At 29.2% G+C, this 19,188-nt stretch overlaps 1 protein-coding gene across 4 annotated transcripts in view; it reads right to left on the reverse strand.

The window, feature by feature from the left end:
* The window catches only part of spd-2 (centrosome assembly protein spindle defective 2), a 133,805-nt gene that overhangs the window by 34,375 nt on the left and 80,242 nt on the right, over positions 1 to 19,188 (reverse strand). For all 4 annotated transcript variants that reach the window (XM_075378384.1, XM_075378382.1, XM_075378383.1 and 1 more), the window contains 5 exons: positions 18,190 to 18,305; positions 17,165 to 17,236; positions 7,818 to 7,987; positions 4,804 to 4,983; positions 1,389 to 1,551 (listed from right to left, as the gene is read on the reverse strand). In XM_075378384.1, the coding sequence (XP_075234499.1) occupies positions 1,389 to 1,551; positions 4,804 to 4,983; positions 7,818 to 7,987; positions 17,165 to 17,236; positions 18,190 to 18,305 (701 nt within the window). The remainder of the gene's footprint in view (positions 1 to 1,388; positions 1,552 to 4,803; positions 4,984 to 7,817; positions 7,988 to 17,164; positions 17,237 to 18,189; positions 18,306 to 19,188) is intronic.

The following is a 19,188-nucleotide window of genomic DNA, read 5'->3' on the forward strand; positions in this document are numbered from 1 at the left end:
CCAATTCCAAGAGCTTTAAAATGATACCAAATTGAGCTCTCTAGCTCTTATAGGAGATGAGAAAATTATTTTTTTATTACCTGAACCTTGCTTTTTGCAATTTTTCACTTTTTTGTGGGTCCTACACAAAAAACTGAGTGACTGAAAAATCTGAAAAAATATATATTTTGCATCACCTTATAAATATGATCAATACTGTGAATTTTGTTGAAATTGCTGATGGTCTTGACCAGCTGTTGATTTGGCATGGGATGACCCAAAGGGTTGTTTGGAATTTTGTTGATTGTAGTGGACCACAATACCATTAGGTACTCCATCCTTTGCCATTTTTCTTCTAGGTCGTATAGATATATCAAAGTTTCATTCCCGATTCAATATTAAAAAAAAACTCATCACCTGATTATGTGTCAGAAGCTGTTCACAACATTCCTTCCGTTGTTCATTCTTTTCTATGAGTTGTGCAGCACTCTTGGCCGCAAACAAAGTGTTGTGTGATGTGATGGTAATTTTGAATTGATTCATGCACCTTCTTTTGATGCTTCTTATCTTATCAGTCGCAGAAACCATCGTGGCTGCTGTGCGATTCATCCTCAATGCTTGTTTTACCGGTATCTGATAAACAATATTTTGTTACACACCTGCTTGCAGTACTCTGATTGATTGTTTCACTATAACTTAATTTTTAAGATGATAATGAATGTCAATATCGTTCACTTTTTCTGCTGTTAAAAATTCAAACACTGCACACTGTTTTAAATGCATTTAAATAGCAGATGTATTTAGCTCTCTAACAATGATGCCTGAAGGAAAATGAGAGAATAAGTTTTGGAATAAATGGGGAAATCAAACTACGAGATAGCAGCACCTATCACTTTGTGCATCATCTTGTTCTCTATATGTTCTAGTATAAATTACTGTTCTCTACAGTTCTAGTATGTATAACATTTCAGCCGTGCTTCATAAAATATACAATTGTTAATAAAGTTAAATATTTTTGTCTAACTGTAAATTACCAAATGTAAAATTTCCATTACAAAAACTTAACGATTTGAAGTTTATTTATCACTGCTGATTTGAAATGTGCTTATTCTTTAAAATACTTTTTGATACAACAGAATGGAAAATAAAAAAAATTACACTCACAAACAATTGAGTACTTTCAGGGGATGAGCTGTATTAAATGCACAAAAGAAGATATAGCTTGGACAGAGAAATTCTGCTGGATGAATTTCCACAGGAGGAAATTCAGCCAAATGAAATGAATTAATTAATGAAGCTTATCCTCCTAATTCTCAAAGAATCATTTAAATATGTAAATATTTTATGCACCATCAATTTCTCTACACATGAAAAATATATATAAAAATATAAAAAAACAAATTCTTTACCTTGCCCTAATTTTACAAATGCAGTACCATCACCGTTGTTTTCGAGAGTGAATGTACTCTGAAGCGTGTCTGAATCCAAATAAGTCCACATCCTTAAATCCGGATCACGAAAAACACCTTTTATATTTAAAACTGCTTTGCCACCATATCCATATAAATGGAGCTGAAATTAGGAGACACATCTAATCAAATCAAAGTACAATTAAAAATCAACACATGAATCAATAAAAATTAGACAAAATACACAAAACCACTAATTCTGTTTGCATATGAACTAACATAACCTGAAACACCAAATAGCAAGCAGTCTGCCACAGAATGAAAATTCTCTACAACAGAACAAAAATTCCCTTTCTTCGGATTAATTTGTTCACTACTGTATGTTTATTTTACCAACAAGGGAAATTAACTAGAGATGGCATCAACAACTTACGCAATGAGCATATATGGGCAGAAGTAAATCCTCATGAAATGGTGGAAGGAAATTTTCAACACCGATTTAGCATCAATATATGGTGCAGTCTTCTTCTCAATTAGCTGTTTGGACTGTTCATAATACCTGGCCATTGCTGAGATCTACTTGCACTTTCTTCAAGAATTGCTGCAGTTAGTTCAAGATGTTCCTCTAGCGCTGAGACACAAAGTATACTTCCAGCATTATGGTGCGTCTTTGCGGTTCTCTTGTGCTGTTTTCACTCACTTAAATCATTTCTGGAGAAATGGATCATCATGGAGGTCCTCATTCCTGGCCACCAAGATCACCTGTTCTGACACCTTTAGATTTTTGAGTTCCAAGATAGATGAAAAATATTGTATATAAAACAAAAATAAATTCTTGTGAGGAATTAATTGTCCACATTATGAATGTGGCAAAGCAACTTGAAGAACAGACCTGAAGAACTAAAAAGAGAACTAAATTAAATTCGGTTTTGTTTAAAAGTTTAAAGTGTTTATTATCCTTTTAACAAAGTTATTGTACATCAAATATACATAAAATAATGATGCATTGAGATGTACATTTGAAGAAGCCTGTATGTCTCAATTTTTGGGTTTTTCCTATTACCTAAGATTTCTCAAAACTACTTAATGTTTATATCAACATTTTCCATTATTTTCACAAATAGAATAGATTATGAAAGTCCCAGGAGAACTTCTTGATACGTCCTGTTATGTAACCATATAGAATTATACAACGCATTCAGTATCAATACTAATACTAAGGTTCAACGCTCATCATATTACAGGAAACAAAGAAGAAAAGCTCTCCAAACCATCTCAACATATACAGACATTTTGATTTATTTGTATGTGTCATGACAGAATTGTTATAATCACTATTACATGTTTTTTTCTCTGATTATATTTTTAATTGTCGCTGAAGTACCTCCGTAGACATTTTCTTATTGTTAAAAATTTTAATTCTTTAGCTTTGACAAAAAGGAGAATAATTTTGTTTAATTAAAATTTAAATCTTTATTCGTGTAAGCCAATGTATAGCTTTTCTATTTGTTTTATCATTTTTAGGTAAATTTATTTGATTTTTAAATGTTCTTTTTTTTTTGTAAAAAATTATTATTATGAATATTATATATGAGTATGATAACCCTGCTTTTTAATACAATAAAACTTGGTGTTAAACAATCATCAGTAAATTTTAGTTTAAAAAAATAATTAAAATAAATACAAGTAAAAAAAGTGGTTTCCAATATAAAAAAGAGGTTATTAAATCTTACAGGAAAATGAAGGAAATTGGAAAATTTATAGAATACACAATTAAAATGGTTTAAGAATTGCAAAAGAAAGAAAAATATGTGATAAAATTTTGCAAAAGAGTGCAACAAAGTCAGTGAGCCATACATTTTAAAAGTAGTATGGATTAAGAATGATGTTTGGAAGATAGAATCCGCAAACAAAATAGAAATGGTGGAGGATAATCTTGTAAAGGTAAAGTATATCTTGTGACCTAAATAAAAATTTAAATAGCATATAATCAATCATATTAGGAAAATAATACACACTGTTCAGTCTTAATAGTGTCTACTTTTTTAATAAATTACAGATAGTCAATGAAAAAACAGCAAAATGATGAAATGCTAAGTTTCAAAAAAAATTAAGAAGAAAATGACAAACTACTAAGTGATTGATAAGACAAACTTATGTCGATAATCTCTTAAAAACCGAAAACAGGCAACAAATAAAAATTATTTGATCAAAAAATCTTATAATGAATGTGAAAAGCTTGCAAATTTATCTCATACAAGTTCATTAAGAAGCGATATCGAATTTCTTTTTGTGCTTATATTGCATGTGACAAGAATAAAGGGACACATGATTACATTCAACAAAAGTTTTACTAACAATTTGAACATTAAAATTTACTAATTTAAGCTAACTATACATTGAAAAGTTGAACAATTCATTGCAGAGATCTTAAAGATAAAATCATAATTATATAATGCAGCATAATACAGCACATGCTGACAATTTGATTTCTACCTGTATGAATAATACACACACAATATACTAGAATTCATGTCTCCTAAATGAATTAATAAAAATTGAAATATTAACAATTAGATTTTATTATTACTTACATCAGCAGATAGATAATAATTCTTTTGTACAACCAGTTCCAGGCTCAGCCCATCGTTAAGTACACACAATATCCACATATCTTTCAAAAATAATATGTAAAATTAAAAATAGACACATTATATATTTAACTATAATTATCATAAAACACAACCGATTAGTTGAATATTAGTTTTCAAAAACACAGATACTTACCTAATCTGTATTAAAAATTTTAAAATAGTGACAAAGTAAAGCACTTCAGAGTTTTTATAATAATTATACTTAAATGAGCCTATTTTTAATGTTACATATGATTGTTGGAAGATATATAGAATTTATGTATTAAAATAACGTACAAGACGATGGGCTGAGCCCGAAATCGGTTGTACAAAAGAATTATATAACCATTAATTTAAGTAATAATAAACCTTAATCATTAATAAAAAAAAATGTTGGAAATAGTGCATCATAATAATATACATATTGACATTTGTAGTTATGTTGTATCGTGAATGTAATATCTTTACAGTAAGTAAATTAATCATGATGATGACAAAACAATAAAGCAAAATTTAACATAGCTTAATATAGAAAAATGTTAGCAAGTAAGTCATAAATAAAATTAAAAAAACAAATTACAAAATTAAATTTACAGTTAGTAACTGAATTTAGCGCTATGGCTAGTGATAGCCTAGGGCAAGTTACGTCCTAACTTTCTATGACAGCATTTTAAGACTTCTAACAAAAGCGTGTTTAATTTCTCTCTAAGGAAATTCTGCCTATTAATAAAAAAAATAATATCTAAAATTGTAATAGTACAATGTTGCAATCTTGTACTCACCACTTTTTTTTGGAAAGGTGTAGGTAAACTGGCAGATTTCTGTTGAGCCCTAGTTATAATTAAACTAGCTTTACACGGGCCGACTTGAGTCGGATTAAAATTAATCGTAATCTGACGGCTTTCCATTGCTTCTAAATTCATACGCATTTCAGACACACATGTACCTTTCTCTTCTACAATCTACATCAAAATAACACAAATGCAATCATTTTTTTGAAGAATTAACATCACATTTGAAACAACTTATTCATTCTTTTTCTTTTCGTTAAAATTTCCATTAATACTAAATATAACCGCAATACCACTGTAATTATGCATCGAAAGGTTTTTTAAATTATAAAACATAAAATACAGAAATTCTTTCTGTGACTACGATTCTTATTCTATTAGTCCTAATGTAAACATTCTATAAAACTAAGTCAGCTGCCAATGTACAAATGAAAAGCTGTTTTCATTCAACTTACATAAGTATTAGCATTTTTTCGAACCTTTTAATGGGTGATCTTGAATTTTTCATTGCAAAATCAAAGTTTGAGTTGACATGACTGTTATGAAACAATTCTGTCCCCCCCCCTATGATACCATTTAGTAACAAATAGAGTATCGATTGGGAGTGCATTGTGCAGTCGAGTTAAAAGCATTTTATAAAAGAAACGACTGCTAACAAGCTGCATGAGGAGAATTTATTTGTAACTGAGGGTTACAAATTCTGAAACATGCGATTAGGCTTGTTTTATCACACTCTGAATGTAATATTGATGTTTAAGATTTAAATGTTCTTCTGTGCAAGAACATTTAATACAAGAACATATTTTTTTTTTAAATCTTTTATAAAAATGTGACAAAGCGAATACTGTGGGAAAATCTTTGAATTATTATGAAGCTTACTTTCATGTATACATACTTTACACTACTAGGCTGCCTTTTAAAGAATCCTCAGCTTTTACATTGTCAAGTGTTACATAATAAGAAAGTAAGTAAAATTTAAGATCTCAAAAGCACTATGGGATGGCTATAGAATTTTTTAAATTGGCTGTGAGGTTAGTATAACTTCAGAATAGTGCATCAACATAATTAAAACATTACTTGGTGATAATTGGACAATTAACTAGTAAAACAACACCATACAGTTTTATCATGATGGAGTTAAAAGTTAAGAATATCAATTATCACTTAACAAGATTTTTTTTGGAAGAAAGAATATCAGATTTTTAGAATATAGGCCTAATTTCTTTTTATGGGATTTAAAAAAAATAATTCTTCCCCATTTATTATTGTAGTATTACCAAACTGAAAATTAGGATTCATGAAAAGATAAAAGCAATCTGTGAGATGCTGAAGCAAGTTACAACAAATTTGCACTCATAAATGCAAGAATGATCGCAACCTACAGGATGTTAGCTCTAAGAAATGACATAAAACACATGATTTTATGTAATATCTTTTATGAATAACATAGTTTTAGTCTCTACTAAGTATAAAAATTTTAAAATTAAGTTTAAATTTATAATATATAAACAAATGGCAATCTCATTTCATTTAAACTCCCTGTTCTGGCACATCACCATTTACAAGCATTACCAGCAATGTATGCAGTAGTTATGCATTAATTTACTATAATTTATGGGTACGTGTCATTTATAAAAAATAAGAGATGCCTGCTAATCAGATGTCATTAGAGAAAGTGAATCCGACCTTCTGATAGCTTCACTGAATTAATTGGGTAGTTCAGATGCTTAGTCGGCAGCTAGCTACCAATTTCTTTCCCAAGACTGTGATATATGTCAACTGTACTAACTAAACACATTAGTTTCTGATATAAATTAATGATAAAAAAATCAATGGGAGGAATAGCGAATGACTTCAGCTAATGGTTCTTTCACCTTAATGAACAAGTGAAAAACTTTTTAAGATAACCAACGGGGTGTTGGTTATTCTTAAAAAGTTAAAAATGGGGTATTCATCCACAGAATTTCAAGGAAATTTCATAAGTATAATAAACTTTCTTTTTATATAAAATTTCCATTGAAGATATAAGCTATTAAAAGCTATATTAACAGTTTGACTCCCAAGGCAATTTTCATATTTTGTTCAAAACACTTGCGCATTTATAATAGATACCACAGGTTTACTATGAGGCTTGGATGGTAAATTTTGCACACTAGCGCGCTACACTATAATAGGTAATATCGAGTTGGGCATGATAGCTAAAATCTCCCTCTACAAACCTATGATAATGCGTTGAAATCAGTTTGCCAGTTTGTTTTCAGTAGCAGTTAAAATGAGTCGAGTACAGTCAATATGTCAATACAGCTCAGTAATCAAATTTTTAACAGCAGAAAATTTGAATCCTACGAATATTTTTCATTGTTTAAAAGCGGTTTACAGTAGTAAAATTGTTGACAGTACTGTGAATAGGCGGGCGTTGAAATTTCACAAATGTGAAGCTGGTAAAGCAACAATTGAGGATGCATCACACAGCTTATAACCAGTTTAAAGCGTTATAGGTACAAAAAGAGACTGAAAGGAAGGATGTATGAAATGGAAGTACTGGGAAGCAGAGTAATAAATAGTTAAAGGGAGTAGAATAGTGTATTCAGAAAAGGGAAGAGTAGAAACAGATGGAAATGCTTATGTTTCATATAGTTCTGATTAGCATATATTAGTTCTGGAAACTGCATATATAATGATGGCTGCTCAGTTTACCAATAAAAACTAATATTACATTCAATTTACATACAAGTAATATCATTGCTACACTTTTTTATTTTGCTTTAATGTAAAATTAATTTAAATTAATGTAAAATAAATTTGCTGTTCTCTGAGAATAAGTATCTTTTTTTAAAAATTGTTAATATTTATTTCTCTGAACAAGCAGTAGCATCATTTTAATGCACTTTTTTCTTCTTAATACATAAAGAATCTCTAGCCTCAAATATTTGAAATTAATTATATTTTACTGTGAATAAAATAATAAAAAAGAAAAGTAGTAAAATAATACAAAAATGAAATACCTTATAACAAGATAATGGATCTGATATTGTCAGAAGCAACTTCTCTCTCTGATTTTGTTTATTTCTTAATACACAACTCTTTTTATTTACATTATTCCCCTGCAGTAGAGGACAACTGGACCATACTAATGCGCTGCACGTACACGCCAAATCTAGAGGACCTAAATTTACTGTAAAATACAGAAAAAAATCATTTCGCAAACTTATTTTTACTATTTTTTTGTTTTGTTTTAATTAAAATGCAGGACACATTTTTGTATTTTTCTTATTCGTATACTTTAATCATTTGGCCGTCAGAAAATTTTCTAAATAAATAAAAATCAAACTGTTTATCACTAATTTACAGCGATTTATATTTATGAACAATAACTTTTTTTTATTTTTTAAATACCTCCACAATTAACTTTTTATAACTCAAATTAATATTTAAATCAAACAATTCAATGTGCAATAATTTTCTAATAAACTGATTCCTAGAATGTTTTATTATTCTTGAAAATTGATCAACAGTAGTGTCTTGATCCAATCGAGACTAACACAACACAAATCCGTATGTTTTCTATAGGAAGAAAAAATGGTCGTTCAAAACATGTGTTTATACTTTTAAATATCTTCTAATCACTCAAAAAATCAAATTTAGGCAACTCCTTATGACCTTTATAACATATGAAAACCATATGTTGGCAGCCAAAAGATTATGCTTGATGCAAATTGAGAAGGCCTCAGCAAGCGGTACAAGAATATTTCTGAAGTTAATATTTATCATACTTCTGAATAAATAAATAGATAATCCTATTTTTCTGGTCTGAAATATTATATATAACTCTTAAATCTATCAATAAGAAAAATATAACGGCAAAATTAACTAATGTTTATATTATTATAAAAAAATGAATATAAATAATAATCTAAATAGAAAACACCCATGTACTACCTGTTTAATGGTAATACACTCATGTATTACCTGTCGGATCGGTGCATCTATGATGAAAGTGTAATACTATGAAACAGAAATCACAGCACGATTATTTCATAAGGGGGGAAAAAATGATCACCTCAACTAAAAATAATATTCAAATCAATCAAGCCACTCTGACAATGAGGTCATAACTGTTGTTTAACAAACAAGTTGGACAAAGAAAATATATAATTTTTAATAAAAAGGACCTCAAAAAATAACTACACAAAGATATAATAAACTAAAATGAGATTAAAACCAAGAAAAGCCACACAAGTAAAAACAGATTCAGAGAAATTTTTGAAAATGAACAAAATAACAATTCTATATATAGAAAATTGTTAAGAAAAATGTAGGGACCTACTATAAAACTGAATCTAAAACCAGATTGTGAGATTGAGATAACAAAATGCATTTACAAAAAAAAATACATAACATAATTACAGGAAAAAAGTTTGAAATAAAAAAACTGCAAAAAGTTATAAAGTATACTTCAAAAAAGAAATGTTCTTAAATAAAACCAAACACAAACAAGAAAAAAGTTTATTTAAAAAAAAACATTATGAAGATACTAAACTGAAGAAAAATGAACAAAATCTGCACTGCCCTGAAAAAATCACTCATTTCAAAAAAAAATTCTCAAAATTCATACTTAATAATGAATGCATAATGTGCCAGTTTAAGATTTTGTAACAAAAATCTTTAATTAATTTAATTTTTAAACATAATTCAATGTTTGCATAAGCTTACCCAAACTATATCGACAGCTTTCTATTTGTTAAAAATAACATCCTTCAGATGGCACTTATGTCACCTATTACTGTCTGCGGCACCTCCGCAGCGATTCAATTTACTTCTAGTAGGATTTGATGTTTCAATTCCTGAATTGTATGGGTATTATTGATATGTCAAATTTTTCAAATTCTGAAAGGTAAGGGACTCTGTCGAACACATGATGTTTCTGTATTAGGAGATTAGATGGTTAGGAATTAGATTCTGCAAAATAATTTTGAAAACTTGTGAACCCTCATAGCTCAACCAATTGAAATAATATTTCACCCTGAGCGATCACAACTATCATAAGTTTTGTAAAAGGATTTCGTAGCAAGATTTCTCTGGTTCAAGATTTTTTAATTGGAAACTACGTATTACTAAACGACACCATAATAATAATAATAATAATATGAGAATACCAAAATACAGGGGCATGTATTGTGTGATTAAATGCTGTAAACTGAATTCCTTACATTCGCTTTTCTTAAATTTAATTCGTTCTTACTGGAACATGCAGAATATAATTTTTTAATGTTCTGTTATTTAAATATAGATTTTTCAATAATACTCAAAATTTCTTAGCATTTATAACAGTGGATTTGAAGCAAGGCAAATTATTCACATACTAATAAACTAAAAAGAAAGGAAAAATGTAAAAAAAACAGTAACAATAGTCCATCTATTATTTACAACTTAATAGTTAACATAACATTAAATTTAATTTTATATGAAGTTTAACTCACAGTTTTAAAAGTTAAACTTGTACATTCGCTTGTAAATAAAAGCATCATGATGAATACAATATGATGAAGTAAATATGAATGATAGTTAAACCACTCTATGAAAATTTACTTAAATTCAAGGTATGTTCACAAAGTATAAAGAATCAGACCATATACCGTGGAAAAAGAATTAGCTGACCTTTCAATCCTAATCTCCTTTGAAGTAATTCCCATCTAAATCCACCTGCTTAACTTAGCAACCATTGCCGAAGACATTTTTCAGTCATCTTTTTGAATATCTAAGGCTGTGCTGTTGTGCTCGTCATTATGTCCTCCCAGCGATCATATGGGGGACCCTTCCATCATCCAGATGAAGAAACAACCAGAAATCATAGTAACTCGACAAACCTGAGTAACTCCATACCTAACTAAGAAATCCTGGAGTAGATGTGTTGAATGAGCGACTAGTTATCGTGATGCAATGCCACTCATATGGTTCCCACATGTCTGGTCTGTTATACCACACTTATCATGAAGACTACACAGAGATCAAGACAGTACTATTTGTTGAAAAGTTTGGCCTTCTCAAAAGTGTGTATTTATGATGCACAAAAAAAATTGTCAGGATCACTTTCACTTTGCACTTTACTTGCCTTTGTTTTCCACTGTTTTGGGAATGATGATAACTTTCACACTGCAATGATTGAACTTTGATTTCTGGTTAGTTAGAATCGCTATTGTACACTACAGCATGTCCTGTGCAACACGACTTTCTTTTCAAGTGAAAGCAATTTCAGTATAAATTTCCCAGCCACTATGAGCATCCCCAAATCACCTGTACAAGAGCATTGCTAATCCTGAAAATCAGTTTCTATTATCCGACTTCACATTTCACTAACAACATTTACATTTCAGTTTGATGATGGCCTACCAATGCACTGATTACTCTCAACTGAAGTTAAGCCACTTTGAAAACAGTTGACTACCGATTAATATGTGTAACCCCATAGATTCATTCCTGAAAACATTCTTATCATTGATCAGACTGTTTTTAATAATAAATGAAATTCTTTTATGTATTTTCACTTCAATAACATTTTTATTTTTCATTTTATAACAATTTAATTCTTTTTTTAAATGTTTCAATTTCCACACAACTGAATTCCACAAGTATAGAGATATGTTTACCACCTCGGTCACAGATATAAAATGAACTATGCCACTACACAATTTTGTGGCTGATAATAAATTTTTTTAAACTATATTTTAAGTATTAGTTGAAACATTTTAATTAATGAACTAATCCAATCATCATGTTTAAATTTTATTTATTCATTAATTCTATTTTCACCACTTTATTTTATTATGTATATTTTCTTGTGAGTTTTTTTTCCAACCGGTTTTTCAGTTACTACCAGGTATTTGGGTGTGCATATACAGGTAAATGTAATTACTACTACTGGCTTGCCAGGCCTGACATAGCTGCAGATGTAGTGCGATCTAAGTGTACATATACCAATAAATATGTATTTTGGTACACACTCAGGTCGACTGCTCCTGAGACGCTTAGTTAATTGAAATCCGACTGCCAAAGAACACTGGTGGTATCCACAGTCTAGCATTCAAATCCATATAAAAGCAACTATCTTTACAAGGACTCAAACCTTAGAGCTCTTGACTTCAAAAATCAGTTAATTTTGGGATGACAAGTTTTAATCACTAATCAGGTTTTTTTGCGAGTAAGGGTGTAAATTTATTTATTTATTACTAATATTAGTATATTTTCTATAATTAAAAATGTATGTTTATTTGTTGTTCTTAATTTATTTCAATTTTTTATTGTTAGTTTCAAAGGCAATTATTACACAATTTTTCACCTTTTTTGCAATAGACATCATTACTGATTATGAAGCCTCGAGGCAAGAAGTTGACAAGACCCTATTTTGTCCTGTAACACTGTGCACATGATCTTGAGTGGAAATCATCAGATCAGCTGATGATTTCCATCAGCTCAAAATCAGCTCAAGCTGATTTTTGATCAGCTTTGTTTTCCTGAGTGAAAAAATTGTGACCCCCAACTCATAAATTGTCATTTAGTTTCAGCCATGTGACACCCTTGTCTTATTCCACTGACTATACAACTCAAGAAGTCATCGCCTTGTTCTCAGTAGAGTAAAAAAATCCAACATGTCACCCAACTGTTTCATTCTGTGATTTTCCTAAGCATCTTGAGCATGCAGGCTGCACACAATTTCCAATAATTCAGTTTATCAGATACAATTTCGTGTAGAAGTGAACATGAAATACACTGAAAGAGATGTGATGGTGTACTATCATCTGTTTTCTTAAAACTTGTCAAAGGCATGCGCACTGAACCGTCAAAGATGGTTGCTTGCAAAAGACGACATTGCAATCAAAACTTGTCGTCTGTTCGTCGTCATGCACATTTTCTTTCATTTAACAATCATACCAATCTCTGTATCATGGAAACAACATTGATTTTCTCCATATAAGTCACAAATCTGAGAGTGAATTTCCACTGGTTTAATAAATGGATCACAGACTGAAATTCATGTATGGCAGGCATCTCGATTTTCTTAAACATAAACACAACATACAGAAGCATACACACTAGAAAACTGAATAAGAATAGAGTCAATCCCTTCCCAAAATATTTGGCGACTTAGCATGCACGAGTAGAATCACCATCATAGCTTTAGAGCTACAATATTTAGAAACAGAATTTACTTTCTGGATATACCTTGTATCTACAAATTGGAATGATTACTTATTTCTATTTCTAGAGTCTTTATCAATATTTTTTTTTCTAACAACTGCAAAGTTTTTCATTAAGCTGTGTTTATTGTGTATTACCAAAATGTTTTGACACACCCAATCTAACAATTTATTTTAAGAGTGTTATTATATTGGAAGCTATTATTTCCTCTACACAGTGTAAAAGTTTTTTTAACTATATAAATTAAAGGTGAACCTTCTAACCAGAAAGAGTAAGTAATAATAAACTTAGTTATTATTACATATAATTAAGGAACATCTCGGTCGGATTAGGGAAATGCTTTTAATTTAAATTATTCAACTTATACTCACATTATGGCACCAAAACTGTAGTTCTATTATCTGTTAACAGATTTTAAACACAGCTCTCTATATTTTTAATTTAATTTCTATGAAACATTCTGATAAAACAGAGATCTATACAAAAGTACTGAACATAGAAGAAAAAGTAAAGCGGTAAGTGGAAAAATTAAATTTTATAAATAATTATATTTTACTGTTAGAATGCAATTTGCTAGACTATTTATAAATCCTGTAGTTCATCCTTCATTCTGTTTAAACATTTTATAATTAAAATAATTTTGTCACAATATAGATCTTTGAGCAGCACTGATTTCATTAACTATACTTTTGTTTCATATTTATTAAAATATTATTAAAGATCTATTTCATCGATATACTGTTATAAAAACACCTTCCCTCACAAAAAAAAATAAATTTTAGAGGAAATCACACTCTAAGTCGAAGTGGAAAACTTTCTCACCTTTGTTATTTATCACTTTAATGGATGAGATCAATAAGGAGAACACAAAAATTGAGGACCAAAAAACATGGTGCAGTTATTTGATGATGCTGGAGTTATTTTGGGAGAAGAGGAGGATATTCTCCAAAATCACTTTACCACTCAGTAGAAGAAATAGAAAAGTGAAGAAAATGTTAAACATTTAGGTAATGATGTATCTGAGTGAAAGATCAATAAAAAAAACGGTAATAGTAGAATAAAGATGACAAAGATTTTGCCAAAGTTTAATACAGGATAAGGATTCTTTTTAAAATGTATTCCTAAATTTACTTATTATTAAACTTTATTTTGTACTATTTATTCTATACTTTAGGAATTCCTAAATTTACTAAATACCTTTTTAAAATTAACTGACGATCTGCTTATAAGTTAATTCATTTTTATGAATTTTAAGTAAATGTTTAAAAATGAAGATTTTAGCATTGTCCTTTACTAATTCATTGTTTTTAGTTAATTTTATTATCTGAGCTATAAATTTAGCTTGCTAAGTTAGTTTTTTTCTAAACTGGCACTTTCATAATTCTGGCCAGTGCGCCATGTTAAAGGCAAACTTAAAACTAATTGACTTCAGTTGATACATGAAGTTCAGTACACGGGAAATTAATTTTAAAGTTAATTACAAAAATGTGAATTTGAGTCCAAAAAAACTACAAAAAAAAGAAAAGTGCTTTTTGGCCTCAACCCTGTTTGAATAAAACTAAATGGCATCATAAATTATCTTAGCTACTTAAAGAGCATTAAATTACATGAAAAAATTTACCTACTCTCAGAGTAAAATTATGAGATATGAGATCTGTGAGATATGCATTTCCTTAACTGACAGAACAAAATTAAATGGCATCAGTATCATATATATAGAAATCATTAATGATAAATTTCATCATTCTACACAGTTTGGAGATATCAAGCAAAAAATATTATAACAAAGTTGTAAAATTTTCCTGGCACTGGTTATTATTATTACACAGTGGAAAGATACATAAAAAAACAAAGCAAAGAAATCTCATATGAGAAAAGGGTCATTTAAGATTTCTTTTTTGGGGTAGGGGTAATTTATGATGAAGTTTTATTATAAAATTATCATTATTTGTTTAAATAAACAAAAAATTTTTACTGAAAAATATATGACCAATAAAATGTTAGCTAAGATTTCTTTTTTGGAGATGAGGGTGAATTATGATGAAATTTTATTATTAAAAGTTTAAATAAACCAAAAATATTTTTAAAAATTCAAAAATTCTTTACACCTTCTATACACCCAATATTGCTTCCCAAAGTACTAGTGGGGCCTGGTAAGTGTGCCTCAGCAGTAAGCGGTGTAAGAGATGTTACAAAGTGGTCGTGTCATGCCAATAGCTAGTGCTATCTTTAATACTGCTATCTCTCTTGCACAACATATTCCTTACCGAGGCACTTCAACAATGCCAGTAGAGTAAAGTTCTTATGGTTTTGCTCAATGTGGATCTCCGATAGCGATCTCAACTTGTTCAGACCTAGTAAATGTAAATTATATAAAGGGTTGAAAAAGTTTTAATTATTGACAGATAAATGTAATTTCAATATGTTTCTATTTAAATAATTTGATTTCAGTTAAATTACATTAAACAATCGATAATAATTAGAAATCTTTACATCACATTCTAAAACACACATTTACTAGGTCTTGTTAAAATTAATTGATCCAATCTGGAACTCAGATGCTGATTTCAACTTGTTCAGATCTAGTAAATGTGTGTTTTAGAATGTGATGTAAAAATTTCCAATTATTATCAATTGTTTAACATAATTTAACTAAAATTAAATTATTTTAATAGAAGTATATTGAAATTTAATAACTATTTTAAAAAAAATTACATTCCTATGGTTTCAATCGATCTGGATCTTGGATACATCTTGACTTATTGAGACTTAGTAAATGCGAATTCTGCAAATACATTGTATAACTCGGATGTTCTGATCAGAGCCTGAGATCTAGATTAACCAAATCCATAAAAATGTTATTTTCATTACTACGAAAAAAATTTAGTCTTTTTAAAAATTCATTAAATTTCAAAATTTTTATATTAAAATAGTTTGTTTTTCTTTAATTACTTTTATCACTCTATAATAATTACAGATTTTTACATCACATTTTAAAATTCACATTTACTAGGTCTGAACAAGTTGAGATCCACATTAAACAAAACCATATTCTGGAATTGTAAGAGTGCCTTTGTACGAAATGTGTTGTGCAAGAGAGAGCAGCGGTACAAAAACATCATTCCATAAGTAAAACACCAATCAACAAGTAAGCATTGCTATAACATTGAGATAAGCATTAGCATTTTATCATCTCAAACACCACTCCTTGTGGAGGCATTCTTCCCAGACCCCAGTTTTTTTTTTTTGGTTCATCGACACTACTGCTATGCACAGGAAGATATAAAAAAAAATCAATTGAAAAATGTATAATAAATAAAAAGACAGCTTTTATCATTTTTTGGAGAAAGGAGCTATTTTCAGCCAAAGTTTTTTTTAAAAGGTGGGGTTATGTTTGCAAAATATTGAGAAAATTAACCACAACCCTCCCCACTTTTGAAGATACTAACCCTAAAATTTTACTAACTAATTGCCCCATTTACATGAGTCTCTATATAAAATTACATTAAAATCCATTTATTCAGTCAAAAGTTATTAAAGCTTTAAACAGGACAACGCATGTACATATGAACATTACCCACCACTCTTTTTTGTTTTTTTGTGGTCCTAGGGCCTTAGGGTCATATGGTCATCGACTGATTACCACACTTCTTCTTACAGCATAGCTCTAGAGCTATGATCCCAGGAAAGTAAAAATAGACCAAAATACAATGCATACGTGTTTTTTACACCCTACCAGAATTTTTCATTGCTGAAATTGTTTTTGGTAAGAGGGGATCATAAAATGTCATGGTCTGCAAAAACACAACATGTAAAATTTAACTCAACTAGCACACTATCTCTTACACAGTATAATGTACAGCTATATAGCCAGCAAAGTAATAAAATCACTAACTTTATCAATGTCAATTGTTTTACTTAACAATATCATTGAATATCATATATATTACTAAGTAACACATACTAACGTTAATAAAAATATATAACCAGCACCTATCTTTTAGATAATAGTATTGAAAGTTAATAAAATTTGTACAAATAACTTTTAATTTAAATGTAACTTAAAGATATAAAACATGTTGTTAAATCAGAATACAATTAACAACACAGAAGAAGACTGTATGTACTTGCCTATACATATGTAAATATATATTACCTGAAGATGATCTACTGCAACTACTACTCGGAGATGAAGAACGAGAAGCGATTGGTGTTGTAGTACTTGAACCTGAAATACAAGAAAAGTACAATAATCAACACAGTAAAACTGAACACTAAAGATTGTAACTGAAATTTATAACAATACAAACCTCTTCCCTTTTAATTAGAAAAAATGAAAAAATACAACTTATTACCAAAACTCATAAGCTGTGTTCATAATTAACACAATAAAATCCACAAAAACCTAATGTTATAACATCCCGAAACATTTACACAATTATACACCATCATATCATTAATGTTTGTATAACAGTCATATGTTACTAAAGAGAAATCACAACATTTTAGAAAATAATACATTGCTATAAAAAAGAATTCAGATATATCCGTACTCAAGCCTGCTAATATGCTCATCCATAAATGTGTACACAAACATACACACATACTGAAAAAAGTTTTGGTTGTAGAACAACATATCTTATTTACTAATATTTTTTTACCATTCTCTGGTGGTACAGTACCAAATACAGATTGAAATCTAATCCTAAACCTAATAATAGTACCTTGACTAACTACAAGGCCCGTTTAACAATTAAAGGAAAAATCACTGGAGAAAAATTGTAATTTAATAACAATGAAACTAATGTTACTTTTCAACATAATCCCCGGCTACATTAAGTTAATTGTTCTATTTTTCTATGAACTTTCTTACTCCAGTAATAAAAAGTTGTTCACCTTGATGACCGACCCATTTTCAGACTGCATTCTTTACTTGCTTATTGATGCCATGTAAAAGCTCTGAGAAAATAAATCAATAAAGAAATATGATGGTGAGATATCGGGACTATAAGGTGGAAAGGCGACCCCCTCTTAATCCAACTTTTGAACAACCTTGTTCCAGAGTAAAAATATGTAATTTATGTGCAAAGTTTGGTCCTAGTCTGGTTAAATTCAACGCACTGGTAATCTTTTTCTAATTGACTAATCGATTAGTATGGGCAACTTACAGATTAGACTCACCTGAACTAGAAGAATTGTCAGAACTTTGTTTTTGAGTTACATTACACTCTTCTCCTAGTAAATCAACACTGTAACGGATTTCAGATGACTCGATTGACAACCATAATGTACCTTTCCTACATATAAAAAAAAAATCTCTCATATTTATAAAAAAATATATACGAAATTCTATCTAAATTCAAAAATAATTTACAACAGATTCTACTCATGCCTAAAAAACACAATATCAACTGAATAATAAAAATCATGTATTACTGGTACCATACAAGGAAAAAATATACTTCCATAAGGTAAAGCCCTAACCAGCTTAAACAATGTACCATTTACATCAAATAGTACTTTATAATAGATCTCGGTTCAACCTTAAAAAAAACAGTACTACCTTAAAAAAAAAATATATATATATATAAAACAGATGCAGTACATAGATAACACATACTACCTTGCAATATGCAAACACAATTATGCAATATCCTTTCAACCAATCCTAAAAAAAGCATTTTTCTTTTTTTGCCATGAATCTAAATTAAATATTTGAAACATTTATAATAAAAATTATTATATATATATATATATATATATATATATATATATTTCTAAAGTCAATCTTTTCAAAACCCATATCCCTCTGTACTAATATATGTTGTAAATATAATCCAACTTGGTTAGGGAACCTAAGTACAGAAATTAAAAAGTAAATAAGATGACACATCTTAATTTTTCATAACTTTACAATAGCGTGCTTTTGTGGCAACCAACATCTTCGGTGGTAAATTTCATTTTTATATCAAACTACATATTAAACTCGAAGAAATTAAAAATATGTATAAAAATATTTGATAATATATGTAATTTAATTTTTTATCAAATTAAAACTGAAAATTTTAGCGATTGGTGGTTATGATGATTTATATTTCAAAGATGTACAGGTGGATTCAGGATAATTTGCTGATGTTTTGATTCTATAAATTTTACAAATGTTGACCTTGATAATAAGGA

Source organism: Lycorma delicatula, chromosome 11 (assembly GCF_047948215.1).
Source record: "Lycorma delicatula isolate Av1 chromosome 11, ASM4794821v1, whole genome shotgun sequence".
Taxonomy (NCBI): Eukaryota; Metazoa; Arthropoda; class Insecta; order Hemiptera; family Fulgoridae; genus Lycorma; species Lycorma delicatula.